Below are 26951 nucleotides of genomic sequence, written 5' to 3' on the forward strand. Positions count from 1 at the left end.
GTCCGTGCCCTTGGCAGAGGCGCGCCTCGCCGCCGCGTCGTGAGTCTGCGGCTGACTGGGCCCTGCTGTGCCCCGCATGCTCCACGCCCCGCCTGCGCGCGCCCTTTCTTTGCCACCCGCCGCCACCTCCGGAAAAGCCCGCCACCTCTCCTTGCGCCGACAACCAGGTGAATCCTAACTCCCGGCTTCTCCTCCGCCTCCTCACTTCCTCCCTCTCGTCGTCTCCTCGGTCCTCTTCCTTCGGCCTCCCCCTCGGCATCGCTACTCTACCACGCGACCATCGCCCGCAAGCGCACCGCTCACTTTCGGGCTGCACGCCGTCCCGCACCTATATCGCCATGTTCGCCTACACGCCCAATGCAGAGACACAGGCCGCGCTCGACGCTGCCGCCCATGCCGCGTCTGCCTATCCGAACACAGCGAGACCAAGCGTGGAAGAGATGAAGCAGCAACTGCGTCGGCCTGATCTGGACAAAGTCCTTCTGGCTTCCGACCGCGGTCCCTCCTCGCTCCGCGCCCACCTCGATTTCGAGGGCGTCCTGCCCTTTGAGAACGCCGGCAGCCGGCCTGCGCCGGACCTCTACCTCTTCGACCGCGCTTCTGGCGAGCGTCGACTGGCGCCTCCTTGGCCCCGCAAGAGGGTCTCGATGCCGTTTCCCGGCGCCCACATCCTCTTCGACGCGGCGTTCTGCACCATCCTCACCGACCTCGTCCGCCAGGCGCGCCGTCTCCGTGGCCGTGGTCGCCACGCCCTCCCCCGAGTCGAGGTACTGCCCAGCAAAGGCGCGGCCCCCGATGCAGACGAGCTCCGCACCATGTGGGGCGAGCCCGACAGGATCATCAAGATCGCCTGGCCCACGCACACCACCTTCGTGCCCGTCGTCGTCAAGCTGCCGCAGGTCTGCACCGAGCAATGCGCCATGAGCATCTACAGCCAACTGGGAAAGCCCGTACCCTTCTGGCGCCCGACGAGCAAGGACGTGGTGCAGGAGGACATCCGCGTCCTCACGCTCGACGTCCAGAGGATGATCGTCACGTCGCGTCAGGACCGCGCCATCATCCAGACGCCCTTCTGGACCGCCTTTGTCGAAGTCGACTGGAACCACGGCCAGTGCGCCGTGCTCGAAGTCCTCCAGGTCGGCATGGGCACCGACAAGGCCGAGGAAACGCTCCTCTACCGCCTCCTCGCCTTGATCTTCGATTCCAAGCGCTCGAAGCCAAAGGATCCCACCGAGCGCAGGATGCAGTCCATCATGCTCTGGCAGCAGCTGCTCAGGGATGGCGAGGCGTAGGCTCTGCGTGCGCCGCCGTGCTCCGACGAGCGTCGAACCGTCTCTCGGTCGCAGTGTCCACCTCCCATCATCGAGCCAGTGCAAGCGTCGGCGATAATATCGTCGTCATCGTCCCCTCTGGATCTTGCAGCCTTCAAATAACCAACCCCTGGAGATGCAACGACGAACACCAACGAGAGGAGGACCCGCAGGAAGCACGACGCCATAGCGAGGACACGCAAAGAAGCTTCCCTGGAAGTCGATCTCGCCCCGCCTCATTCAAGAACAAACGGAGTCAAAGCGACGGCGACCGCGGTCTAGCGCGGCCTCGACTTAGTTCGCCGTACCGGTGACTTGCGGCGCGGCTGTTCACTCCGAGACTGGATCCGGGCTTGCCGACCTGGCCTAATCTCCCTGCCTTCGGCGCCTGGCTATGAACTCCGGGAGGATTCTTGCTCCCTAGCTGCCCTGGTCGCCCCGAGGCACTCTGGCGTGACTTCCAAGAGGAGACTCGCCGAGCCGATGCGGATCTGTAGCGCCCCGAGAGCGTGATCATACCAATTGCGAATCATTCCGTTGCTGCCCCAAGATCATGCTTTGACGGCTTGTACGGAAGTAGTGCCTGCCAGCGAAAGCAGTGACAGCGCGCTCGTTGGTGATGCAAAGGCGGTCAGCGCTGGATTTGCGGCCGCCTTTGCCCATCGTCTCGACACCCATCACTTTCCACTTTCTTCCACTCGCGAAGCGCCTCGCCGCAGCCTCCTCTCTCGGATCTCTCCTGCTCCCGCAGACTCTGCCACTATGCTGCTTGCTCCGCTTTCCGCCATCGTTAGACTCCTGCTGCCGCTCTCGTGCCTGCTCCCTCGAGCGATCGCGCCGGACGTACCGCCCGTCGGCGAAGCGGCCCCAGCAACCTTTGAGCACGATGTCCAGCGTTACGACTGGCCGGACATCTTGAAGCTCGCCGAAGCTCCGTCTTTCGATCAACATGGCGCTCAGCCAGCCTCCTTTGCTGGCCAAGCATCGTCGTCGCCATCGTCGCCGCATGCCGCAGAAGCGTTCGATCATAACAGTCTTCCTCCAGCGGATCTCTCCTTGCAGCCTTTGGCGGATCCGACGTCGGCGCCGCTCAGAAGGAGTCGTCAACGAATCGGCACTTCCCATCCCGCCTACCGAGGTTCGCGCGCCCTGGTACACCAGTACACGCTCGGCCACGCCGCCCTCTTCGCTGCGGTCAAGGAGAAGCTCCTGGAACGACTCAAGCTTGCCCACATCCTCCTTCCCGGTGCGCCCATACAAGCGCTAGACGATCGGGTCCTCTCTATCCAGGCCGACCCGTCGATGCTGGACGAATCGCTCCGGAAACAGCTCAACAACCTCTTGAATTACCCGAGGCTTAGACACACACCCACATCGCTGCTCTCGAGCTTCAGATGGGACGGCCCGCCCGCGTACGATGTCGCCTTCTTCCGCCTCAACAGGTCCAAGACCCACAGCAACAGCCCACACGCCAAGGAGTTCAGGACTTTTAGGGCCATCGCTACCCCTGCAGTCCCGGACTCTTCGGGCCGGATCTACATCGGCGACTTTGTCGTCCATCGTCGCTGGCTGAACCTCTATGTGCCGGCCCAGCCGTAGCATGCCGGGTCGCTTTGCTCTTCTGACTACTCCTCGAACCGAAACCTCCAACGTCTCCTCGTGCGACCGTCGTTTCCCCTCTCTACTTCCTCGCCAAAACTGCTCGAGGCGACGTCGCTACGGTGAATCCGGTCCAACCAACAGAGCGTCTCTGCGAGCGACGCTTGCCATTCTGGTCCCCCTTGGGCCTGCCTAGGCAGCCCTTGCCTTGTTGCTAGTCTTCCTCCCGAGCCATGCGCCACTTGCTCGCAGAGTCTTCTGCACTTCCAGAGGCGGCCATACGGCTGAAGATCCTCCGCAATCACACACAATGCCCTCCAGCCGTCCGAGCCATTCCTGCCAAACCTCGACCCCGTCGTGTAGAGAGGAGCCCCGACTCCAGCCCCGATCTTCCGGCACCCCTCCTCATAAGCGGCCCACCACCGATCCTTGAGCTGATTGTTTCGGGGCTTGACGAGATGCTGTGAGCACCGACAACATGTGGGACGCTTCGCCCCATCTTCCCACTCGACTAGTTCATATGGTGGGAAAGTCGCCGCTCGTCGCCACTTCGCCCTCTCCCCGTCTTCGTCGACCGCAACAGGCCCCACCGTCCTCAAGCAAAGGCGGCCAATGAAGACCGCACATATCTGTCGAATGCGGACCGCAATTGCTGTGACGGTGGGGCAGACCTTTTCCGATCTGTTTCCTGCGGGCCGGAATCCATCCGAGGGTGCGCGAAGTTGCGCAACGAGTGCCGCAGCTAACGGGCGATGGGCAGAGCTCTCCGCTCCTTGTCCCCATTATCCTCGAGGCGAGCAGTGGGACGGGAGGAGGAAGCTCACGAATCGACGGTTTGGCGGACTGCCCCATCAACTCTGCCTGAACGGCTTGCCCTCCTTGGTAGGCAGCGCCGCTCTTCGACGCAGCTGCTGTTGGGCGAGAAGGTATTTAACGTCGCTCTTTGTCCTCCTCGACTGCCACCTCCCCATCTCCATCTTTCGCTCTCCAATCCTTCTCTTGCCAAGCCTTTGACTAACCACACACCCATCGCTGCGTTGCTCACTCTTTCAACCCAAATCCGCAAACATGGTCGCCATCAAGCCCATCTACGCCCTGACTGGCCTCGTTGTCCTGGCCACCGTGGTCAGCGCCCGTCCTGGCCTGCCCGTCGACTGGCACGTTGCGCCCATCGAGAGGCTTGTTAGCTTCTACACGGACCGCTTCGGCAGCAACGATGCAGCCGTCGAGGCCATGCGTGGCCACCTCGGAGAGATCGGCGCCCTGAGCAGGTTCGACGCCTGGCGCGCTCGCTACGGCTTTCCCGAGTCGACCGAAAACCAGCTCCACGAACTCGAGACCTGGATCAACTTTGAGGGAACCCATTTCCGCGACGAGCTCAACACCAAGCTCCGCAGTCTCTGAGGTCGCACTGCCCTGGTCAGACGGCACACACGCGGCAGCATGGCAAGCACCCGTTGCTTGTCAAAGTCGTACCGCTCGCCCGACGTCGGCTCTGTGCCTTCTCCGGCGGTCTTCTTTGCCTCCTTTGCGGGCCTCGCTCCCATCTCAAGCCATTTTGCCTCTCCTCGCAGCCTCTTACAGGTGATGATGCTGTGCATCGCCTCCTCGCACCAAGTAATCGGCACGAGCCCTGGCAATCTGCCTGATCCCCTTTCCCCTCTCTAGACGCCCTCGTCTTTGAAACTCGCCCCCTCTCTCCGCTCCAAACCCACCATCTGAATCTCATCATCTTTCACCTATGCGCCATCCGCGTGTTCGCCTACCAGCTTTGGAGGCTTTGAGGGTGCCACGTCGCTCAATTGTGTCACATCAACGCGCGTTTCGCCTCGAGAAGCCATCGGATCCACATTGAGCTCATCCTCCTCTCCTCTCGCTATCTCGACTGTGGCAGCTTCCTCCGCCGAGCGCCTCCCTGTAGACGTCAGGGGGCGTCGTCTCAGGATGGCATTCCGCCCCGGAACGTCGAGGGCCGGCCTTAGGGCGTGCGGCTGGAGCCGGGATCACTTGAAGCGGGAGGGTTCGAGCTGGAGTGGGTACGGACGTTGGGGAGGCCCGAGTTGGCGTCCTTGGCAGCCTCCATCTCCCTGACGGCCTTGAGCCTCTCGCGGACGATGTTCATCATCCTGGCCGTGTGGCGCTTGTTGTCGTCCTCGTGCAGCCAGTCGACGAGGACCTTCCAGGGCGACTTGCCCTCCTCCAGCAGGCTGGTGCGGATGTTGAGGATGAGGCTGAAGTCGGCGCCCGCCTCGGGATCGATGCCCGCGACGTCGGACTCGAGGACCTCGGCGGCCGTGTGCTCGCCCGGCTCGTGGACAAAGTAGTGGGCGAACTTGCGGTAGACGGCTTCCATCTCGGACGGGTCGAGCACGTCGACGAGGTACGCGTCCGACATGCCTGGCACCGGCGTGGCGAGCGTCAGCCCGATGAGGGCGAGAGACAGGCTGAAGGCGAGAAGACGAAGGAGAGACACCATCTTTGGTAGAGGTCTGTATAAATGTGCGTGTATGCGTGTATGAGAGTGTGAGGAGCTGGGTTGAGATGGGATGTGAGGACGTTCGAGGTCGTCAGTCCGGCCTGCTTATATGGCCGATGATCTGCACCTGCCTCTCCGTCTTTCACTCGTTTGATGAGGATGGGAACCCTCAGCCGCACAAGTCGTGCCGATATCCAGCTCCAGCGTCTCTTTCCCGGGCTGGCAGCGATAGCGTTGAGCTGCTTGGCCCGCCCACTGAGGCCGCGGTTGATGCCAGCCAGGCTGCGCTGATTGATACGGCTGAGCTCCGCTCCTCACCCACGTTGCGGCACGAGGCTTCACGCCGCGGGTGGCGGTAAAAGCTTCGTCTGTCGACCTCTACCGGCCCGTTCTGGGATCCCGACGGTCTACCTGCGGCGAGGATCGCTGTGATCCGACGAAGGCCTCGAACTCGACCGATGGATTCCGCGGCAACGAGCCGAGGCGATCGAGCGCCTTTTGCTGTATCTATTCGAAAAGGTTTTCGCAACGCCCCGAAGGTGGGTCGGTCGAGATGAGCAAAGGTCGGGCCGAGGTGTGAGCCCGGAACGACATCCATCCCCGTGGCTGAATCGATGCTGAGCTCGGTGGCGCCCAACCTCGGTGGTCATGAGAATGTCGTTCAGGGATGACGCCACATGACCCGCCCCTCACACCCAAGCCCGATACAGAAGCCTCGGCACCCAGCACCGAGCGCAGGCTGCCGTTGCCTGACGGCCTCGACCCTCGTACAAGAACCCCACCTCGAACGGGCTGCGAACAATGGACTCTTCTCGCCCCCCTTGTCAACCCACTTTCCAGGCTGGCAGTCGCCACTTCCTCCGACGTCGCACCGATGAAGCCCATCGCCCTCTTTGCGAGCTTGCTCCTCCTCACCTGCCTCGGCATCGCCTCTGTGGCGTCGCTCCCCGACATCGACGTGCTGGACAAGGACGTGATCGAGAAGATCTACCGCCTGCACTCCCTCTACACCGATGGCAACACCGATCCGAGGGTCATCGAGGAGAGCCTGCTGCGCGACATCCAGAGCGCGGGACAGTGGGCCCTGACGGGCTTCCACGTGTACGACAACAACTTTTCGCCGCGCCTCGGTCTGCCGCGCGACAGCTTTGCGACGCTGCCCGAGTGGCTGCGCTTCGAGCACGGACAAAAGTACCGCCCCAAGATCGAGGAGATCCTGCGCGACCGGCTGCAAGAGGTGAGAGAGCACGAGCGAGAGCTGGGCATCAAGAACTCGGCCTTCCCCAAGCCTTTCATCCGCGAGCCCCGTGTGCCTCCCGTCTTCGTTGGACGCCATGCACGTAGTCGCAACTTTGACGGATTAGAAGGCACGAGCTTCGAGCGCGGTACGACGCCGATGCTGGACGACACCGCCACACCGGGCGAGGGACATTCCGACCAGGAGATGTCCTACGGTTCCCGGGAGGAGGTCGATAGCGGCCCTCGCAGGGCAAGAACGAGACAAGACGATGCCATCCGCCGTGTGAGGCAGCGCTTGGATGTCGACGGCAGGCGCAGCATCTAGAGTGGATGCGGTGGCCAGCCGGTTCGAGGCTCATCAGCCTACCCTCGAGAAGTGGCGCGCCGGCGTCCACCTCGAGCGCCACTTCATATCTCTCGCCCCACTTAGCCTCATCCTGACCGGCGTACCGTTGGGCGTGTGCGGGGTAGGATGCGGCATGCGGGGATGGACAGCCCGGCGGCGGCGCCAAGCCGGGATTTACATCCCACCGCAGCCGAGCACCAAGCTCGACTAAAGCAGCGCAGCCGAGCTTTGTCTGGTGGCAATAAACGACGTCAAGCAGGGAGCCAGAAGGCGTCTGGGGCGCCTCCCCGCTGCCGTGGCTTCTATCTGTGATGCTAGCCTTCTCGATACTCGAAACAGCGAGCGGCAGCAGGCTGTCGCTGACCTCCCGCAGTGATCATCGTGACGGTGTACTGCGCGACAATCGAGGAGAGGCAGCACCCTGCCCATCGGTCGATGAAGGGTGCTACTACGGAGGAGCTGCCACCCCTCCGCGGCGAGCGGGCTATAGTAGGTTTGATTTCGAGCGACCTCGGTAGCTTGCCGCGATGTACAAGTAGTCGCTCTCTCCGTCTTCCCCTTCTCGTCAAGCTCGCAATTGCCATCCCCTTCCATCATTCCTTCCACCATGTCCACCATCCTGCGTCTCGCCTCGTTCCTCCTCTTGGCCTTGACGGCCCTTGGCAGCGTCAAGTGCGACACGACCGTAGCCCTGATCCCGACGCTGGGATGGGTGCGTTTCAAGGTCTCGTCGAGCAGCGCACAGCTGTGCATCCAAGGCTGGCCCTGGATGCTGGGAAGGGTGGGTAGCGTCGAGGTGCACAACATCCAGTGCACCGACTCGACGCAGCCGGGCACCTTTACCTGCGTCCCGCAGCCGCAACAGAGCTGCACCTCGATCGAGGGGTGCGTGCTGCCCGCCAAAGCGGCGCCAGAGGCGTGCTACACCTTGACCGTCCGCGATCCCGCCGTCTTCAAGGGCGTCAAGAGCATGTTTGCAACGCGGTCGCGCGACTTCGGCGCTTTGGGTGAGCCCCTCTCCCCTTCCTCGCATCCTCGACTCCGGTCCCGTGGTGAACACGTCGCGCTGACCTCTGCTGTGTGGTAACCGTACGTATCGTCTACGCCCTGTGCAGTGCCGGGCGTCTCCGGGCAGCCAAACACGCTCCACCCCTTTGGCGTCTTCGCTCCCGACATGTGATATCGCGCCTCGTTGCGTCCTGTCGTCGGAGCCGTTGTACCAGGTCGCCCCCCTGCTATCGGTCTCACTGCCCGAACGCCAGACCCACCTGGCGTCCGTCGAGTCCCGAAGCGACGCTGCCTATAACGTCAGGTAGTGCCACGCCTCAGAGCCCGTGCAATCACTCCTGTGATCCGCTGCTCAAGCAAATCGCCGATGGCCGAGCTCCTGCCTCCGCCTGTCGGCACCGGTGAGAGAGGTCAGGTAGCCTAGCCTGTGCCACACGTTGCCGAGAAGCAGAGCGGGTCGACGGCCGCCAAGGCAATGGCTGACGCAGGCGTGATGAGGGGCTGGCTCTCCAGGTAGCCACGGCGTAGCCAGGGCTTGGCCAGCCAACCGCGAGCGCCGTGCGCCCGCCCGATCGCGGTGAGAGAGAGGCGAGGGTGGGTCCGACCGTGACTGAGTAAGCCAGACCTGCCGCAGCACAGGCCAGGCCAGCCTGTGCGTGTGCCCTGGCTGCGCGCAGCTGTGCGAGGGTCGAGACAGCCTGGCCCGCGGACCTGCCAGACCGCCAGGCAGACGTCAGTCGCTGACCGTACCCTCTCTCGACTCCACCACCATCCCCGCAGTCTACTAGCTCAGCCTTGACCTCAACCAACGCATCTACGCCACCATGCGATTCGACCTCCGCCTCCCCATCTTCATCCTCCTCCTCACCCTGGGCGCGACCCACGGCGTATACGCCCTCGGATCGGCGTACACGATCCCGGGCGTCGGCCGAGTCGAGTTCCGCGTCGGACCGGGTCGCGGACAGCTGTGTCTGCACGGCGTCGCAACCTGGTGGCTCTCGCGCCCCGACAGCGACGAGGAGCTCAACATCGCGTGCCGCGGTGCGCCGGGCAGCGTCGAGTGTCGACCCCACCCTCAGCGTTTCTGCTTCGCGCTCAACGATTGCGCCTTCCGCCGCAAGGCCTTCATCGAGCCCTGCTACACTGCCTTTTCCCGTGATCCCTCAGTCTTTGAGGGCATCGAGAGGATGTTGGCCAACCCGCTCCGTGATATCGGCGTGCGAGGTGGGTCTCTCGAGTCGTCCCTGCGTGTCGAGGCGGAACAGGGTCGGACCTGCCAGACCGCTCGACTGACGTCGCCGCCGGGATGTTCGCCCCCCGCCTTCCTTTCCTGCCCCGACTCGAGCGCCTGCTAGTCCTCAAGCACGGCGAACAGCAGCAGGTCAACTTCTACTTCCTCGGCGGCTTCAAGCCGACCGACTGAGACGCCTCGCCGATCCAAAGGCCGGCTGGCCTCAGCAACTTCGCTGCACCCTGAGAGGCCGAGTGTCGCGATCGACGCCCCCGGTCCGTGTAGCTCTCCGAGCGATGGTCGAGCCAGGTGCCGTCGCTCACGTCGAGTGACTCTGAAGCCAAGCCCCTCTTGCCACCCGGCCCCTATGCGCGGACGCGTTGCCGCGCCGTGTTGTACGCGCTAGTCAGCGACACAAATACAAGGCAACGCCCTGTCCAGCCACCGTCGACGTTCACGATAGCGCAGGCGGTGCACCCAGGAAGGGCCTACGTCGAGGAAGGAGCATCGATCGAACGAGCGCCGTGGTCGGATTGCATGCTGAATGGTCGGCTTCTCGCCGTGCAAAATAATGGATGCCTGGGTATGTGTTGATCCACCGCCTCGATCGTCGCCTCTCCTTTCGTTCAAAGTGACCGCTCATCGGCAGCTCAAGGGCAGGCTCAGCCAGGTTGGTGGGCTACCACCTTCTCCGCTCTCCGTTGGACCTCTTCCCGCCGGCACCGACCAGCGCCTCCCAGTCGATGTGCGGGTTGAGCAGCTGGCCCTTGTCGTCCTCGCCTTCCTTTTGCACCGGATCTGGCCGCCGCTGATGTGCTGCTGTGGGGTATGATGGCGGGCTGCGTCGCTTTGCCATGGGCGCGTGCATGCTGTCGCTGGTCGTGCGACCGTCCGGGCTCAGTCGAGGCGAGCGCTTGTTTGCGACGCTCACGGGCTGTACCGGAGACGGCGGTATCGGCGGCGGCGGTGTCGGGACCGTGACTGGGTCCGGCTCCTCGACGTGCATCTGCACCTCGTCGATCGGTTCAGGGACCGGTATCGCCGCTGTGACAACCTCGGGGTGGACGGCAGCGGCGGCAGCAGCGACCGCTGGCGGCATCGACGGAGCGCCGCCCATCTGGTAGACCCACTGGTCGACGAGTTCGGGCACGCACTCCTTCCAGCCGCGCCTGCCGTTGCCGTCGTCTTGCTTGCCGTCCTGCCCGCGGCCGTGGACGAGGGCGTCGACAATGTCGCGGATCTGGAGCGATTCGACCTCTTCGAGCTCTGCGGTGATGGCGGCGTCGCGGTCGTCGGTGACAAAGACGACGCCGCCGACGTCGTCGTCGAGGCGCTTGCAGAAGGCGACAATCTCCTGGTCGTTTGTGCAGCGTCCCCTCGGCCTGGTGTGGTTGTGGTGCGAGTGGGTCTGGCCGTAGAGGGCGCGGTGGCTCTGGGGCAGCGGGAGGTGGTGGTCGTGCGCGAGGGGGATCTGGAGGTTCTTTTGGGCCTTGAGTGTGGTGAGGATCCAGCGGGATGCTTCGCGTGCGAGTGACGAGAGGCGGTGGGTGGTGCTGCGGCCGTGGGATCCCGGTGAGGGGAGGCGGGTCGTCTCGCGTGTCGACGTCTTTTGGGCGTCGAGCTCGGTGATGACGCGGTAGGGTATGACGAGTGCGATGGGCGAGGGCGGCAGGGTGCCCGTGGGATCGAGGAGGGATGCGACGTTCTGCTCGATGATGTGGTCTGCGAGGGGTTGGAGGAGGTCGAGCGAGGAGAGGAGGACGTTTGTGTCGAGCACCCAGAGGCTCTTTGGGACGGCGTCGACGTTGCGCAGGCGTGCCAGGTCTTCCCTCCACGCTTCCTGGGCCTTGGGTGCGCCCGGAGGAGCAGCGTCGGCGGACGATGAGGCAGGCTGCAGTTCGAGGTCGATCATGTCGACCTCGTCGAGGGGCGGCTGGTGGGTCTGGGCGCGGGTCGAGTCGTGGTCGAGCATGAGCAAATCTCCGTCGCCGGTGCGCATGGATAAGCCGAGCGGGTTGGACGGGCCCGGTGTCGCGCCATTGCGGACCATCTGGTCGAGCACGTCGGCGTAGCTGGGCATGTTGGGCGAGGCGGGACGGCGGTGGGTGGTGGTGGTCGTCAGGAGAAGCGAGGTGAGGCGAGGTGAGGCGAGGTGAGGGCCAGGTTGGCAGCAGAGACGGGGGATGAGATCAGGTCATGGTTGCATAGGTGCGAGACAGGGGTATGTTCGGGGCGCGGGGTGGGACGCCTTGAACCGAAGAGAAGAATGGCAGTGGTGGTGGCGGTGGTGGTGGGTGGGAGAGAAATCAGGATGGCCGACTGGGGACAAAGGGAGGCGAAGAAGGACACAGAAGAGGTCCGTGTGCGCCTGTCGTCCAACCAGGTCCAACCAGCAGGTCCAACCCTGCCCACTGCCCACCCCTCCACTCTCCAATGGCCGCCCAGTCGCTCGGCCGAAAGACGCAGCGCTCTCAGCCCCGACGACAAACGCCGCCATGTTGGACAGCAGCCAAAAGGCCGCCCGCCAGCCAGCCAGCCAGCCACCAGCGAGACGGCCGCCCTTCTCTCAACGGCCCACCACGTACTTCATATCCACCCTCTGATTCGTGTCCGACGCTTGCATGCCCATCGGCAGCCACCACCGCATCCCTCTTGGCCACCCACAACTCTCTTGCAACCCTTGCCCCGCCCTCCTGCCGTGCCAAGCAATACAGATATGAATGAGCACCACTGCGCCCCGCACCCGCCCCGAGGCAGTGCGCTCACCTCGAAGCCGTACCCTATGACAAAGGCCGCTCCTCATCGCGCCCAAGCACGGTCAGTCACGAGTAAGCCCTCGGCTTCCAGCTGGCTAGGCTTCCCTCTTCACCAACATCGTCTTTCCAGGCTCCCCTCGAGGAAGCCTTGGCCGCCGTAGCCTCTCTCTCTCCTTGATCGACAGCGTACGCCGCACAGGCGACCCTGCCTTTGCCCAGCAACGACGCCAGCGGTGGGCCAGGGTAGAGATAAAAGGGACCCGGGATCAACGCCTTGCCCCCCCTCTCTTCACACCATCCTCACTCACATCCCTTCTCCCGTCTGACAGCGTCCAGCCTCTCCAACGAAGCAAACCCCTCCTCGCTCCTCCTATCCCCCTCGAACAAGCAGCCATGGTCTCCCACAAGCGCATCCTCATCGCCCTCGTCGCCCTCTTCGCCCTGTCCACCGCAAGCGTCTCGGCTGCCCCCGACGAGTTCTTCCAGCAGTCCGTCACTGGCATCGTGCGCAACATCGACCGCATGTACGACGAGCTCGCAGAGGCCACCGGAAGGCGTGCAGACGACCTCCTCCGCCAGGACCTGAGCCGCCTCCCCGGAGCCGCCGACAAGCTCGACAGCTTCCACGACCAGGTCCCGTCCTACTCCAGGGCCCAGGCATTCAAGCACTGGCTCAACACCAGGGCGGGAAGAGAGTACTACGACCAGGTCCAGAGCCTCGTCATGGAGCACAAGAGGCGCTACTGGTAGAGCCGAGCCTGCCAGGCTCGCGGGCATACAGCGACCAAGCCGCCGCCTCGCCAACGTCCACGCACAGTGGAGCCCTGGGCCGTTGACGCACATCGAACAGGTCCCGAACAGCCTGGCCGCACTTTGGTACCGAGCATTGTCGCTGCGAGCGCAAGTGCAAGAGCACCACCGTGGATTTTGAAACGAAAGTCTGGGCGGAGAGACTCGGCCGCAGCCCTTCAGCGCCTCCTCAATCGCCATCGCGCACCCTGCCACACCCTCGCCTCAACCTCACCCCTTTCCTAGAGTCTTGCTGCTTTCCATCCATTCCCTCACCCAACATCGCTCTAAATTTCGCTCCCCTCGCTCCCAAATTCCTAATCTAGCCTCTGCCTCTATCCTACACTGTTCAACTACGCTACTACGCTACACTCTACCGTCGACCACATGTCAGCCCCCGCTCTAAACCTTATCGCTTTTCCGACTTCAAAGTGCCTGCAGATCGAGACGATTCCGAGTCGAAGCAGCCGGATGAGGTGGCGGGGTCTACCCGTGGTCGTGCTTCTCCGCTCGAGAGGACCGCACTGTCGCTTCTGACCCCGTGGCTTTCCCGGAAGCACCGTCAGATGAGCATCGGACCAAGCATGCGCGCTCAGAAGGTCGCAGGTAGCAGCTCGCTCCTCAACGACGGCCAGGAGGTGCGCCATGCGAGCCGAGCCTGACAAAAGGGAACACCAGCGGTCGGTCCGGGTCCGTCTCACCGCGTGCACGATCTGCTGCCAGATGCAAACGCCACGTTGCTCGTCCAAAACCAAGCTCGGACCCCAATCTCGACCGTGCCCGGCTGACTGTGCGTCCGTGAACATCGACCCGAGCGTGATGAAACGAGGCCTCGGCGACGGGCGTAACGGCTTCATCTCGCAAATGAACAGGTCTCGTGGCTGCCCACAGACACAGACGTGGAGCGATTAGAGAGGGGCGGAGAGTCGTGATTTTATTGACGTGGGTGGCCAACAACGAAGTACGGAGGATGCATCCGGCCTTTGCCCGCCCGAAAGAGGGCCTCGAGGGGGCTCGACGTGACACGGCCTCACTCCCCTTCTCCCACCGACACCCATCCAATGGTGGAACATGTTGCGGGCTATGAACGACAGAGCTGTGGGCCAGTCCAGCCCCGACCTGCGCCGCACCCACCACGGACAGCGGTACCGTCCCCGCTCGTTTGTCGAGATCCAGCAATCAGGAAGCTCGGGAACAACTTCCTTGTTACTCAGCCCCCATTTCCTGCCTCAAAGCACGCTCGCCGCCTCGATATGGCCACACCGCGCCACACTCCATCTGGACCCGCCCGGACCTCGACATCCGATCTCATCCGGTCGACGTCAGGAGAGGAGAGACGCCCCGAAACAACCCCTATCCCGCCAATGCTATCAACTCATCGCAGACCACACCCCGTCGGGCTCGTCGCCGAGGGGGAACGCGCCCCATCCTCTTGCTCCAAGCTCGCTCAGAGTGACGATTCCAGAGCGCAGCGAGGGCGCGCGTGGGGCCGTCGTCAGTCCCATGGCACCAAGCAGAAGGTTCAGCACCATCGCGTAGCGAGCGTCGATAGGCATAAAAGGAGGAGGCAACGACGCATCCCCTCTCCCTCCTCTTCAGCACATCCACCACGCAACCTCACACAAAAGCCCCTTCTTGCTCTCTCCCCTAAACTCGCTCAACCCGCTCATACACCGCCCGTAACCCATCAAGCGATCGAAAATGGTCTCGTTCAAGAACCTCGTCACCGTCGGCCTCGTCGTCCTCGGCGCCCTCGTCAGCCCGGGAGTCTCAGCCGCTGGCCTCGGCCCGTTCCAGGGCACGGTCGAGGGAACCATCCGCAACATTGGCGAGATGTACCGCGGCTACGCCGACCTTACGGGCGATTCCGACAACATCGCACGCCTGGTCATGAACGACGTCGAGACGCTTCCCCGAAAGGCGCGCAGCAGCTTCCAGAAGTTCTACCAGTCCCACCCGGAGCTCTCGACCGTCGATGCGTTCCAGGAGTGGGTCAACGCGGACAAGCAGCGCAAGTTTGACAGCCAGTTTGCGGCCATTGTCGCGGCTCGCAAAGAGGTCTACGATGCTTGGAGGCGCTCCAACGGCCGCAAGTAGGCGACGCGTGTCCCTCAGCGCCTCGCCTGGCTCGGTCCCTCAGGCTCGGAAGCAACAGCCGACCCGGGTTTCGTGCAGGATAGACGAGCCGTCAGCGCCATGGCGCGGCTAGCTCTCGCAGCGCTGTGTCTGCCGCCAACTTGTCGGTCCATGCGTCCACGTTCCTGTATCACACGCTCGTGCGTGTCGCCAACTCCCTCTCCCTTCCCTCATATTCCTCCTCTCCACTTCGTCCTCTCTCCCAATCTCTCCTTTCCTCCACTCATCCCTGGCTTTCGACGCCAAGATAGCCAGGCCCTTTGAGGGCGTTGCACCACCCTCTCCCTCCGACGTCTTGTCCGCAATCCGAAGATTCCGGTCGCGCCGTGTCGTCTCGAGAGCTGTAGCAATGCTGCGAGATTCTCCCTCTGCGTATGCTTTCCCTGTGTTCAGCGGTCTGAGCCAATTTCCCTTTGCCTTGGGCTGCTGTTCTCCGTTGCCGAGCTGACACTAAGCTCGGCTCCTTGCGAGGACTCGCCCATTCAAGGCCAGATCAAGCGTCCCCTGCCGTGATGGCGGAGTGAAGGAAGCATCGGGGTCATAGCGTTAAGGATATCAAAGCGTCGAAGCCGCCTGATCTGGATCAAGCTTCGGATGCGAACGCAGCGCCACCCGACATCCGATGAGATAGACCGCGGCTCTCTCGGTCGTGCTTTCCCTCATTGCCCCACACGATCGGTTCTTGTTTCAGCCCCATGGTGTCGGCGGACCCCACCTCATTAGCAGCGTCACCGACAGCACTCGACAACCCCCGAAATCCATGCGTTGCGGTCGCCGCGGAAGAAATAAAAAGCGCAGGCTAGCTCGCTGACCGTCTTCCTCACGTCGTCGTACCGCTCTCTACCGCCGAATTGCGCTCCTCCTTCAACGCGCTCCCCCTCCTGCCAAGCAAGCACGACCATCTGGCCTCGATCACGATGCTCATCCCATCTCGGCTCGCCACCCTCACCCTCCTCGCCGTCCTCGGCGCAGGTGCCGTGACCGCCGTTCCCTTCGACTTCTCAAAGGAGACGCTCGTCAAGGCGATCCTCAACAACAAGCTCGACGAGTTCTACGAGATGTACGCCCATCGATTCGGCCGGGAAGCGCGCGAACTGCCCAACGTCGATGCCCAGTTCCTCCCCGCCGAGGGCACCGAGCGGTTCGAGGTGATGCGAGACGCCCTGCCGCACTGGTACCCGACCCACGTCGCTTTCGGCCGCTGGCTCAACTCGCCCGAAGGCTGGCAGTACCGCGACCATCTTCGCCACACGATCGGGCTGCGCGTCGAAGAGATGTGGCCTGGCGTCTTCGACCGCGATGCTGCCCAGACTGCTTCGCAGGCAAGCACTAGCCGAGGCAGGAAACGACCTGCTTCCTCCAGGCAGTAGGATGGAGCGAAGCCTCTCGCGCACAGAGGGACGGATGGAGCGGGTGGACACTAGAGGTTCATTCAGGGCAACAAAGGCAAGGTGAAAGTGTAGATGAAGAGGAGCGGGAGGTGGCCAGGCCATGCAGGGGTTCGTAGCAGTGGATGTGGTAGCTCGCCGTGGCGACTGTTGCACGTTCGAGACCTGTACCTTGGGCGCTCTTACGCGGCGCCTGTCTGAAAGTCGGCGGGCTGCAGCAGCCTCTGAGGCACGACGAGCTCCCCAACCCAGATCCGGTCGTAGAACGTCTCCTCCCTCTCGGGCCAGGCGATGACAGTCAGCAGCGTGTAGCCGTCCGGATCATGCGCCACCGAGGCCTTGGCAACCTTGAACCGAAACGAGCCCAGGGTAAAGGTGCGCTCGTCTGCCCTTGCCCAGTTCCTCCACTGCAACGCCGGCGCGGGCTCGCGTCTCTTGACCGCGGGCTGAAAGCTCGTCTTGAGCCGGAAAGAGTACAGCGAATCGGGCGCGGGGCGGTCCTCTGGACGGAGGAACATGACGCGGTCGATGGCCGAGAGGTCGCTGGCGGGGTGGTAGAAGCGGAAGTCGCGGCGCATCCTGGCTTTGATGTAGTCGAGCACCGCCTCCCGCAGCGGCTCCGCGGCGTACGAGATCTTCCTGCCGTACATGATGTGTCGGTAGGCCCTCGACAGAGTCCAGACGTAGTCGGCTGTGGACTTGGCCAAAATCACTTGGTGTTCGACGACGTCAAGCGTCGGCCGCGCCGCCGTCGCACCGTTATGTGCGAGATGCGAGTCGGCGTCGCTGCTAGACTCGCCGACGGAGTGGATACTTCCGCGCTGCGTAGCGTAGGTGAGGTCGGGTGCGGAGCGGAAGTTGGGGAGCTCCAGGGCCATGGTGTCGACATCCTCGGGACGGACCTGTCCGCTCGTTGAATGCCAGAAGGCTTGGAGTTCTTCGGGGTTGGGTGGAGGGAGGCCTTGGACGAAACGTGAGCTGGAGAGCAAGAGCGCCGAGAGCGCGGCGAAACGAAGAGAGTTGCCGAATCGCATCGTTGTAGGTCCGCTGAACTGAGAGTGGAAAATGTGAGGGGTGAGCTCGAGGCGGCTGGCGAAGCGGGCTTGTCGGTATGTATTTCTCTGAGAAGGGCACCGAAATCGCGAGTGTATATGTATGTCTTGGGTAGGAAGCCAGGAGCGATCCTGTCCGCGTAGCGCGCAGAGTGGAACGACTCGCAGCAGCCGTTCGAAGTGTGGTCGAGGGAAGCCAGCCTAGACCGGATCCAACGCCGAAGCTCGGAAGTCACGCCCCGCCAAATTAGGTGGGGACGGTGACGCCTTCGACCGACAGCAACGCAGCTCGACGAGTGGGGCTGCGGAAGGTTTATGCCCTGCCCCAGGACAGCTCCCGTGTGGCTTGCTTTTGTCACACACAAGGGCGTCCAGGCATAACAGAAGTGAAGCAGAGCCGAAGGTTACTCTGGAGGAGTCGTCGTTTACAACGAGGGATCGACATGCGGAAATACGGAAGATCGGAGAAGCGGGACGAGAAGAACGGGCCCGGGAGCACCACGCCTGGAAGCAGCTCATCAGGCTCAGGACAGGGCAGCAAGCGTCCTTATCGCGGTGCTAGGTCACGAGGCGGTCTGGAACGATGAGCTCGCCGACAAAGACGGGCGAAGACACCTCGTTCATCTTGACAACCGGGCGAGCAAAGACGACTGTCAACAGCCGATCCCCTTCCACACGCACGTCTGACAGAGGCGCCCGCATGCGGAAGTCGTAGGTGCCCAGCTTGAAGGCGCGCTCTTGCGCAGTGGACAGCTTGTTCCAGACGACGGGCACGTCCGATGCGCTCGGCAGGCCCCTCCAGGCTCGCCTGGTGAAGCTGATGTACTTCGTGTGCGGCAGCCGTGTCGATTCCGAGGGAAGGAAGTGGACTTGGTCGATGTCTGCAGCGTTCCGGAAGCGTCCATCCCGTGCCTCTCGAAACTTATCTTTGATGAAACGGAGGACGTTCTCTCGTTGAGCCGAGTTGGCCACGGGCGATCTGCCTGAGAGGTAGTCGAACTCGGCCTCGGCATTCGGCGTCGCCCACAGAGCGGAAGTCGCTCGAGATTCGGCAAGCTGTTCTGTTTCGGCGGCGGTGCGGCTGATTGCCCTGGCTCCCGGGTCGAGCTGGACGAATTCGTCCGCAAATGCAGCGGCGGGATCGGTGTCGGACCAGGGTGCGGCTTCGTGTTGCATTTCGGACCAATGGTGACCGACGGCGCTGCCGTGGTAGTTGTGCGGTGCGTGGTGGTTGGAGGACGTGCTGCTGGAGCTGCCTGGCTGTCCGCCGCCGAGCGCCTGCTCGAACTGTCGGTAGTAGTCGTTCAGCGCTTGCTGGTCTGCCGCACCGGGGTGAAGAGAGTCTTCATCGTCGCTGTCGTGGAGGAGGTGGCCGAACTGCCTCCATACTGCTTCTCCCTCTTCGCCGGTCGGGGAAGGAGGCGCTGCCCTGACGATCGTCGCGGCGAAGAAGACGAGCAGGCACATCACGGCGAGCGCCTTGTACAGGAGCCGAGATCCCATCACCATGGCTTGTATTGCTGCTGCCGGCGGAAAGAGGCTAACGGTACGGTCTGGTGAGGAGACGTTTGGAAAATGGAGGAGAGAGGAGGGCCGAGATGGCGGGCCACCGGAAAGAGAGGGTGAGACGGCGCCCTTTTGTCTTTTGCTCCACCGCTCGACCTTCCTCGGAGCCTTTGCCACTCTGCTTGCGTACAGCCTTCGTTTGATCATGATCGAGGGCAGATCTCGCCCCACACCCGGTCCCGCTAACGGGGTGTTGTCCCACCCGCCGAGCAGGGCATACACTCCTGGTGTCGCCGGTTCCCAGAAGGTAACGGGAGATGAAGCTCGACAGGTGTGTAGGTGGCTTCCCGGAAGCACTCGGTATGAAGAGACTGAGTGGGTGGCCACCGGGCCTACCAGCCTTTGCTAGCCCCGCTGCGGGCGATTCTCGAAACGGGGCTCATGCGCGAGTTGGGCGACGAAAGTAGCCCCGGACTTCATTGCACGACAATATGCATAGGCCGATGGAGCGTGGACACGACAGAAAGCCTGTATTCCCACGGCTCTCCTGCGTAGCTGGCTTGTTCGCCACCCGCGCTAGGCTTGGTCAAGGAGCTGCGTGGGGATGATGAGTTCGCCGATGTAGACCTTCTGGACTCGACGCAGGCCATGGCGCTCGACGGCGACGACTGTCCAGGGAGCAAGCTCGCCCAACCTTGCGGCATGCCTCCTGCGCACCAGCCTGAAGGTGTAGGAGCCGATCTCGAACCCCTGCTCGCTGCGGTCGGACAGGTCCGTCCAGGTAGCCGCAGGAACGGGCCACTCGGACCTGGTGGTGCGCGGTCGCGAGTAGGTCTGGAAGGGGAACGGATCCTCGCCCCACGGCTGGAAGTGGACGTTGTCCACCTGCGACAAGTCTTTGCCGATCAGCGCAAAGTCGCGGCGCATCTTCGCCTTGATGTAGCCAAGGACGGCGTCGGTCTGCTCCTCGCTCGCACGTGAGAAGGAGTGGTGCCGCGCAAGGGGCCTGAACAGGTCCTCCGCCGCCGGCGTGGTCCACAGAGGGGTCGCGGCGGATTCCGCCTCGATCAGGCGGTATTCTCGCTTGGCGGCCTGAGATCTGAATATGCCGTTGACCCTCGGTGAGGCCTCGTGGATGGTGTAGGGTGGCCTCTGACCAGGAGCCGGTGCGACTTGGTGCGATGGCTGTGCGGGGCCGGAGGGCGCGTTTACGGGCAGTCCGCCTTCGTGACCCGGTCGCTGCTGCCACTGAGGCGCTGGCGCGTATCCAGTGTGCCAAGCCTGGGGGTCTGATGCGGTGTGGAAAGAGGCTACTGCAGTGTTTTGGGCAGTGCTGGACGGTCCTCCGCGGTCACGCTGCGCTTGCTGTGCAGCGAGGAGGGCCTGTTGTCGATAGTGAGCGTACAAGATCAGGTTGGCCTCCTCCGGTGTGGTCTCGTAGGTCGGAAGTCGCTGACGTCGCAGCTGAACCATCATGGCCTGAAGCCGAACTGGGTCATAATTGACCAGGCTCGATTCCTCGACGCGGCCGTGCTGGAGCGAGGTGGACGCTGCAGCGGCATAGTCTGCGGCGTGCGACCGCTTATCCTGCAAAGGTGGTGCCTCGGGCCCTAGGTGGGCATCAGTTGCAGGCTCGTAGGGATGAGAAGGGGCAGCGTCTCCCGCAGCGGACGGCCGTCCGACATCAGCTCCACGACCGTGCTGCTCGAGACGGTTCGAAACGCCTTGGCCAAGCGAGGCGTGTTGGACCGCGTTGCCGTGACCCTCTGCCGCCGTGGATCCGGTGAAGCGAGCCAGGACTTCGGCGAGCTCGTCTCCGACCGGGTGGGCTGGCGAAGTGCTGAGGACGGAAGCGGCGGTGAAGAGCGCGAGGACCGATACGAGCGCCAAGTGGGAGCTGAAGCGATGCAGCATCTTCCTGGCGTCGAGACGGCTTCAGACAAAGCGAGAGGCTAGCAGGGGTCGCAGGAAGAGGCGGTGTCGCCGGTAGAGGATGGATGATCGCTCGGATGGCTTCTGCCTGCGGGTTATATCGAGGCTGTGGAAGGAACCGGCCAAAGTCGACCATGTCACCCCTTTCGATAATCGCTATCCGGCTCTCCTTTTGGCTCGGGAGGGACGGGAGACGGGAGGGACGGGAGGGAAGGGAGGGCGGGAGGGACGGGAGGGCCTCGACGCGGCACCTCGATATCTTCAGACTCGGCATGGCGCATCGAGTGGCTCTCCTGGTGGGGGCAGAGGACGAGGGCGGCGCGTTAACGGATACCCTTCCTCAGCACGGATGGATCGGACGGGATGCGGAGCTGCTAGCAGCCTGGTGGAAGAAGGCTCTGTTGCACCCGGCGGGTCGAGCAGCCGCGGATCGATGTCCAGCATCGCTGGTGGGCTGATTGGATTGCGGACCGGTGACCAAAGAGCCGCGTAGCAGACCTATGGCTCGTCGGCCGAGTCGCCGAGGTGCGCTCATTCCGCACCCGCTCGCCGTCCTGATTGCCACCTCGTAGAGTGACACACTGGACAACGTCCGCGGCCCTCACCTGTCGGGGGCTCGCCTGCGACGCCAGCGGGCGCTGACGAGCGAGGAGCCTTGCACGCCAAGCTTTTTGCTTGTCAGTGCCGCAGTTGCTTGCTTGTCGCTCCTCGCCTGGCCTGGCTGGCCGGCTTGACTTCACGAAGGGGCGTGGGCCGGGGGAGCTGTCAAGATGCGCGCTGCCTCTCGAGCCGAGGCTGCCTTCCCGACCCGCCTGCCCGGCTGAAGCAGGCGAGGATCGACAGGGGGCCTTAGGGGTGTGCACGGAGGCCCACCTCGCCTGCACATCAGGGGGGTCCAACACACCGACTCCCATCCGCGGTGACCATGGAGCGTCTTGGACGTCCCTGTCGTCTCGACACCATGAGCAGCATCAAAGCATCCACGGACTTCCGGACAACAGCCTCGTCGTCCTTTCGGGGCAGAGGCATCGGCAACGCGCCGCATCAGCGCCCATATCCTCGGCCCGAATCGACAGAGGGGCGAGAGAATCCTCCTTGCGGCGATCAAGCGAGCGCGCATGCCTCCCTGCCTCTTCGTTCGGTACGGCCCCGCCCTTGTTCGTCTTTAGATGCCGAGCCGTTCCCGAAGCCGCCGGAAACGCATCCCCGCTCTACCGCACCAGCGCTACATACTTTGCTTTGACGACAGCATCGGAAGACTGCCCGGCCCGGCTTCCGAGATACAGCACACGTCGATCCGTACCTTCGGGGTGCCACATACCCCCTTGCCTCCTCTCACTCACGGCACCGTACCGCCATTATGCCACACGTCCTGACCCCCTCTTCTCATCGACCACCAGCCAAGGCCGACTGCGGACCTCACACGACCCCGTCACGATCGGCGCATCGAGAAGACAGCGCCTCAACATCTTGGCATTGCCCCCCTGGACGCCGCCGAGGGTCGTTCCTGAGGTTATGGTGCTGCTCAAGGAGGCGATGTCAGGGGATGCTCGTCCATGCAGGCGGTTGCATGGGAGCCGAAGCCGGGTTCCGACTTCGGGCTCGACCGACCCTGACCACTTGCCGCGTTCTCGGGCAGCAGGACAAGACGAAGCTGAATCGCTAATGGACTCGAGGGATCTGGTCGGTGCCGGCTCGTTGCGCCTCGATGTCGATGCCGCTGTGCCCCCAGCCCCGAGAAAGTCGCTGCGCTCGCTTGACACCCTCTTTGCACATTGCGACAGCCCGCTAGCTTGCCGTGAAGCGGTGAACGACGGCTATAAAGAGGCGGACGTCTGGCGCTCTTCATCGTCTCTGGTCCATCATCCACTCACTCCTCTCCCCTCCCACAGCCTTCTCTTCCGCTCCTCTCTATCCCTTGCAACGGACACTGCTCCTCTACACTTCCTCACACCGTGAGCGCCTACCAGCAAGCTGTCGCTCTGCGCAGCTCTCTCGTCGCTTCGAGGCTGACATCCCTCTCTCGCCCCTATTCTGCCACCCGTCTCGACGCCAGACCCCAGTCAAGATGCGCACCACCTTCCTCTCTCTTTCCGCGCTCCTCGTCGCCGTGGGTCTGACGGCCGCGGCGCCTCTGTGCTCCGACTCGGTGTGGAGCTACGATGGCGGGTACAATACGATTTCGACGTCGTCCAACGCGCTCCTCGACGCATCGGGCATCAAGATCGGCCTCGACGTGCTCAAGCGCTCGCCCTCGCCGTGCGTGCAGCAGTGGCAGTACAACGGCGGCAACAACGTCGTGTCCAACAAGAGCAACAAGCTGCTCGACCTCTCCGGCCTCGGACTTGGCGTCAAGCTCCTCAAGAAGTAGCGCTCCGCCACGCTCCGCACCGCCTCCTGCGCCAGTCCAGGCGTGGCCCCGGTCCCGGCTCCCTCGATGGCGCAGAGATAGGGCGCTTGCCTCCTCCTCTAGCTCCATCGATTGGATCCAAGGGACGGCAGAGTGTCAATCGACTCTCCGGGCCGCCCCGGCACCTTGCTTCCCGTCCGCGACGCGCGACCAGACTCGCTCGCTGCGCGCGGGCTCCCATCAGCTTCCCGACGACGCTCGTCTACTGTATCCTCTCCACGCTCGTTTCCTCGCATCTGTCCCGCCTCGATCTCACCTCCTAGCCATCGAAATACGATCCTTGTTCCACACCGCCTTTCTGCTTCTCATCGCTTGTCATATCTCTGGGCGCGGCTTCCGTCAGCCCGATGAGAGACAAAGGCACCTTGTTCGTCGCGCCTGCATAGAAAGCATCGGGGATGACCGGTCTGTTTCGGCATCGAGATGCTGCTTCAAGGGTACCGCTTCGCAGCAGCATGCACCGCGGCAGGTCACCGTTCCAGGCCGCCCAGCGCACACATCGACATGAGGAGCGAAGAGGCAAGCAAGCAAGCAGGCCGTTGTTTCCTTGGTATTCGTATGTGCAGCGAGACGGTGCGATGTAGTACAAGGTTCGTGAGAAGAATGCGACGTGTGGTGTCCCTGCAAGACGGGAAAGAAGGGAGGAGGGAAGAGGTATCGATTCCTCGTGGCATCGACGTGGTATCATTGGGGAAAGTCGAGGATGAGAGCGAAGCGCATCGCGGGGCGGGGCGGGCCAGTGAGAACCGCACCCCAACATCTTGTTGCCCCTGCTGATTTTTGGGGAGGGCGAAGGACATTGTTGTCGTGTGTATTGTGATGTTGATCGGATCGTGACGACAGGGGACGGCGACAAGTGATGGCGGCGGCGGTGGTGGTGGTGGTGGTGGGTGACTGCGTGTATCACCCAACATTTCCTTCGAGGCGGCATGTACGTTGTGCAGGCGGCCCTGCAGGGTCGCGAAGCCCAAACTGCACAGCTGCGGCTGCAGCGGGCGCCCGCGTTGCGTTGCGTCCGTGCGCACTTGAGCCAATCGGGGGATCGAAGGTGGCGAGCAGAGTTGACCGACGCGTGCGCCTACCTCCGCGGGCCACGCCGCATCACCGACTGACCGACGAACAGGATCCACCGACCGCCGGAGGTTGCAGGCATCTAGACGGAGCCCTCCTTTTCGCGCATCTCGACCGACGAGTGCGGTGCGGACGAGGAGCCGCGGAGCATGCCGAGCGAGGTGGCGATGACGCCGAAACCCGCGACGACGGCGAGGACCCACATGGCGACGAAGGCGTAGAAGATCGAGGTTCCCTTCTCGGACTTGACGCCCGTGTAGGCGATAAAGGCGATGCCGAAGACGAAGAAGAGGAAGTGGTTGATCCAGTAGCAGATGACGGCGGAGCGGGCGCCCGAGTTCTTGAGGGCGGCAAAGAGGACCCAGGCGGCGGTGAAGATGCAGAGGACGTTGTAGGCGAGCGTGACGGAGCCGAGGGCGGTGAGGACGGTGAGCATGTCCTTGAACATCTTGAGGACGCCGTTGAGGCGGCCGAGGAGGGGCAGCAGCGCCGAGAGGTTGCCCGAGGCGAGCTGGGCGGGCGTCACACCGAGCTTCTCGTAGCCGCCGAACACCTCGAACGTCTCAGGGATCTCGGGCAGCTTGCCCTGCGACAGGGCGGCGATGGCCGACTGCGGGTTAAAGTTGTTGATAAACTTGGTCGCCTCGGTGAACTTGGAGATGATGTAGGCGAGCAGGCCGAGCGACGTGATGAGGAAGAGGAGCTGCACTCCGGCCAGGGCGGCGGCGATCTTGGGAGCCATGTCGGGCGAGATTGGGTTGGTGGGTGGAGAGATGACGAAGGGGAGGGAGTGGGATGTGGCAAGGGAGGGTAGTTGACGCGGAGGACGAGGGTGAGGTTAGAGAGGGGAAGGGAGCACCGTCGCTCCGTCGAGGGCCGCTTCTTATATCCTCACAGCATCACCGGGGGACGAGACTGGGACTGTTCGGCGGCGTCCTTGGCAACGGCAGGGCAAAGCATGAGCTGAGCTGAGCTGGGCGGGACTGGGCTGGGCTGGGCTGAGGCGTGCTGAGCGGGCTACGGAGCGTCCCACTGCCTGTTGGTCCGAGGAACTCACAAACAGGAACAGAGCCAGCGCGAACGACCAAGCGACCAAGGCATGAGTGGGTCCCACGCTCCGACGGCGTAACAGTTGCCGCTGTTCCTTGGACTGACTCGGTATCGATCCATACGAGCCAGTACGGGCGAGCGGGCGAACGGGCGGGGTGGTGGGGCGTGGATCAGCGAGAGTGTTGGTGACGGCAGGCGCGCGGGGTGGAAGCTGCGCCCCAAGCCGTCGATGCAGGCTGGAGGGCATGGGGCGGGGTGCAGGATCCGACGCAACTTCCAAGACCTGGCCGGCGTCGTGCGGCGGAGCAAAGAAGGGGGCGGACAGGCCCGGGTAGTACGGCAGCAGCAGTTGTACGACAGACGTACGGGTTCGGTGGCACGGCGCCGTCGACGGCGTTCGGGCCGAGCATAGGGAGAGAGGCTGAGGCACAGACAGAGAGCAATTCAACGGCCCCTGCCCTCTGTCAGACGAGCAGGCGAGGAGTCGTCGTCGTCGTCGGCGGCGGCGAGAGCACTGGCTCTGGCTCACGCTCACGCTCTGCCAACCCAGTCGCGCCGTTACGGTTTTTGGCTTCGCAAGCCCAGCCTGTCCTGCTGTCCTCGAATGCTTGGCTTGCCGTCCCGTCGAGGGCCCGGAGCAAAGGTTCGGCGAGCGCCTGGTGGCCTGCATGAATATATCCGCCCTGCGCGCGTGCGTGGGCCTCTTTTTTGAGATTCTCTCGTCGTCGTCGTCAGGTACACACGGGGCGGGGGCGGTCGGTGTTGCTGCAGATGCACCTCTGCCTGCCTGCCTGCACATCTGCCTGCCTGCTGGCGGGCGCCTTTTTGTGTGCAATTTGTCGATCTTCGGCGAGCAGCGTCCCGAAAGCCCCAGCAGCAGCGCGCCTGGCGTTGCCGGCCTGTTCCCTTCTCTCCGTCTGTCTATCTGTCTGTCGTCGTCGTGGCTTCAACGAGGAACAACGAGGGGAGTTCTGTGATCCTACCGTTGCCTAGCCTGATGCCGTCGCGCACCCTACAGTACTGCCGGGGCTGGAAGCCGGCGTCTCCGACGAGCGGCTGTCGAGCCAAACCGTCGTTGCCTCTGTCCATTCCTTCTTCGTTGCAGATGCCGCCGACGACGACGACGCGGGCAGAAGGCTACAGTAGTTAGGCAAGGTGGTACGATCCTTTGGCTCGCCCCGGCCAGTCCACGACCAGCGCCACCGCCACCGCCACCGCCCCCCGCTGCGTGCCAAAAGAGGTGAGGACGAGCAGATGGTCCATGGATCCCCTCGCCTGCCTTGCTGTCAACATGTTCCGAGTCGATGCGATGAGCGTACGCCTGCCAAGTCGTTCCCCGCTCTGCCACGCCGATAGACGAGGTCGAGGTCGAGGTCGAGTGCGGGATAAACGAGCGTCGGCCGCGACCTATCTCGTCGAGGACCAGGCCTGCCTCCGACCGAGCCTCTGCTTGTCCTCTCGATTTTTTTTCTTCTTCTTTTTTTTTTCCTCCTTCCCCGTTGGGTTGGACCCTGAGCGGCCGTTGTTGTGGCTGCAGCCTGCAGGCAGGCAGGTGCTTGCTCGGATTCTTGGCAACGCGCGTTTGGCTCGCCTCGCCTGCCCTAGCCTGCACTGCCTTCGGTCGCTTCCACCCCCTTGGCCCAGTAGTCTCG

General features: G+C 63.3%; 16 protein-coding genes across 16 annotated transcripts; 10 read left to right on the forward strand and 6 right to left on the reverse strand.

Annotated features, from left to right (window-relative positions):
- Positions 1–338: 338 nt before the first annotated feature.
- PFL1_05951 (uncharacterized protein) lies at positions 339–1292 on the forward strand (the record flags this gene model as incomplete). Its single annotated transcript, XM_007883486.1, has 1 exon — positions 339–1292. One exon carries the CDS (start codon positions 339–341, stop codon positions 1290–1292), a length of 954 nt encoding a protein of 317 aa, XP_007881677.1.
- Positions 1293–2072: 780 nt separating this feature from the next.
- Positions 2073–2909, forward strand: PFL1_05952 (uncharacterized protein; the record flags this gene model as incomplete). The annotated part of the gene is made up of 1 exon (XM_007883487.1): positions 2073–2909. One exon carries the CDS (start codon positions 2073–2075, stop codon positions 2907–2909), a length of 837 nt encoding a protein of 278 aa, XP_007881678.1.
- Positions 2910–3977: 1068 nt separating this feature from the next.
- Positions 3978–4313, forward strand: PFL1_05953 (uncharacterized protein; the record flags this gene model as incomplete). Its single annotated transcript, XM_007883488.1, has 1 exon — positions 3978–4313. One exon carries the CDS (start codon positions 3978–3980, stop codon positions 4311–4313), a length of 336 nt encoding a protein of 111 aa, XP_007881679.1.
- A 574-nt stretch (positions 4314–4887) lies between these two features.
- PFL1_05954 (uncharacterized protein) lies at positions 4888–5304 on the reverse strand (the record flags this gene model as incomplete). Its single annotated transcript, XM_007883489.1, has 1 exon — positions 4888–5304. The coding sequence occupies one exon, from the start codon at positions 5302–5304 to the stop codon at positions 4888–4890; it is 417 nt and encodes a 138-aa protein (XP_007881680.1).
- A 955-nt stretch (positions 5305–6259) lies between these two features.
- PFL1_05955 (uncharacterized protein) lies at positions 6260–6741 on the forward strand (the record flags this gene model as incomplete). Its single annotated transcript, XM_007883490.1, has 2 exons — positions 6260–6622; positions 6730–6741. The coding sequence occupies 2 exons, from the start codon at positions 6260–6262 to the stop codon at positions 6739–6741; spliced, it is 375 nt and encodes a 124-aa protein (XP_007881681.1).
- Positions 6742–7577: 836 nt separating this feature from the next.
- PFL1_05956 (uncharacterized protein) lies at positions 7578–8150 on the forward strand (the record flags this gene model as incomplete). Its single annotated transcript, XM_007883491.1, has 2 exons — positions 7578–7977; positions 8086–8150. 2 exons carry the CDS (start codon positions 7578–7580, stop codon positions 8148–8150), a joined length of 465 nt encoding a protein of 154 aa, XP_007881682.1.
- Positions 8151–8802: 652 nt separating this feature from the next.
- Positions 8803–9333, forward strand: PFL1_05957 (uncharacterized protein; the record flags this gene model as incomplete). The annotated part of the gene is made up of 1 exon (XM_007883492.1): positions 8803–9333. One exon carries the CDS (start codon positions 8803–8805, stop codon positions 9331–9333), a length of 531 nt encoding a protein of 176 aa, XP_007881683.1.
- A 555-nt stretch (positions 9334–9888) lies between these two features.
- On the reverse strand, positions 9889–11289 carry PFL1_05958 (uncharacterized protein; the record flags this gene model as incomplete). Its single annotated transcript, XM_007883493.1, has 1 exon — positions 9889–11289. One exon carries the CDS (start codon positions 11287–11289, stop codon positions 9889–9891), a length of 1401 nt encoding a protein of 466 aa, XP_007881684.1.
- Positions 11290–12358: 1069 nt separating this feature from the next.
- On the forward strand, positions 12359–12715 carry PFL1_05959 (uncharacterized protein; the record flags this gene model as incomplete). Its single annotated transcript, XM_007883494.1, has 1 exon — positions 12359–12715. One exon carries the CDS (start codon positions 12359–12361, stop codon positions 12713–12715), a length of 357 nt encoding a protein of 118 aa, XP_007881685.1.
- A 1740-nt stretch (positions 12716–14455) lies between these two features.
- PFL1_05960 (uncharacterized protein) lies at positions 14456–14851 on the forward strand (the record flags this gene model as incomplete). The annotated part of the gene is made up of 1 exon (XM_007883495.1): positions 14456–14851. The coding sequence occupies one exon, from the start codon at positions 14456–14458 to the stop codon at positions 14849–14851; it is 396 nt and encodes a 131-aa protein (XP_007881686.1).
- A 956-nt stretch (positions 14852–15807) lies between these two features.
- Positions 15808–16260, forward strand: PFL1_05961 (uncharacterized protein; the record flags this gene model as incomplete). Its single annotated transcript, XM_007883496.1, has 1 exon — positions 15808–16260. The coding sequence occupies one exon, from the start codon at positions 15808–15810 to the stop codon at positions 16258–16260; it is 453 nt and encodes a 150-aa protein (XP_007881687.1).
- A 200-nt stretch (positions 16261–16460) lies between these two features.
- Positions 16461–17312, reverse strand: PFL1_05962 (uncharacterized protein; the record flags this gene model as incomplete). The annotated part of the gene is made up of 1 exon (XM_007883497.1): positions 16461–17312. The coding sequence occupies one exon, from the start codon at positions 17310–17312 to the stop codon at positions 16461–16463; it is 852 nt and encodes a 283-aa protein (XP_007881688.1).
- Positions 17313–17888: 576 nt separating this feature from the next.
- On the reverse strand, positions 17889–18839 carry PFL1_05963 (uncharacterized protein; the record flags this gene model as incomplete). The annotated part of the gene is made up of 1 exon (XM_007883498.1): positions 17889–18839. The coding sequence occupies one exon, from the start codon at positions 18837–18839 to the stop codon at positions 17889–17891; it is 951 nt and encodes a 316-aa protein (XP_007881689.1).
- A 573-nt stretch (positions 18840–19412) lies between these two features.
- On the reverse strand, positions 19413–20750 carry PFL1_05964 (uncharacterized protein; the record flags this gene model as incomplete). Its single annotated transcript, XM_007883499.1, has 1 exon — positions 19413–20750. One exon carries the CDS (start codon positions 20748–20750, stop codon positions 19413–19415), a length of 1338 nt encoding a protein of 445 aa, XP_007881690.1.
- A 2086-nt stretch (positions 20751–22836) lies between these two features.
- On the forward strand, positions 22837–23139 carry PFL1_05965 (uncharacterized protein; the record flags this gene model as incomplete). The annotated part of the gene is made up of 1 exon (XM_007883500.1): positions 22837–23139. The coding sequence occupies one exon, from the start codon at positions 22837–22839 to the stop codon at positions 23137–23139; it is 303 nt and encodes a 100-aa protein (XP_007881691.1).
- A 1192-nt stretch (positions 23140–24331) lies between these two features.
- On the reverse strand, positions 24332–24991 carry PFL1_05966 (uncharacterized protein; the record flags this gene model as incomplete). The annotated part of the gene is made up of 1 exon (XM_007883501.1): positions 24332–24991. One exon carries the CDS (start codon positions 24989–24991, stop codon positions 24332–24334), a length of 660 nt encoding a protein of 219 aa, XP_007881692.1.
- Between the last annotated feature and the right edge of the window lie 1960 nt (positions 24992–26951).

Source organism: Pseudozyma flocculosa (genome assembly GCF_000417875.1).
Source record: "Pseudozyma flocculosa PF-1 unplaced genomic scaffold scaffold00022, whole genome shotgun sequence".
Taxonomy (NCBI): domain Eukaryota; kingdom Fungi; phylum Basidiomycota; class Ustilaginomycetes; order Ustilaginales; family Ustilaginaceae; genus Pseudozyma; species Pseudozyma flocculosa.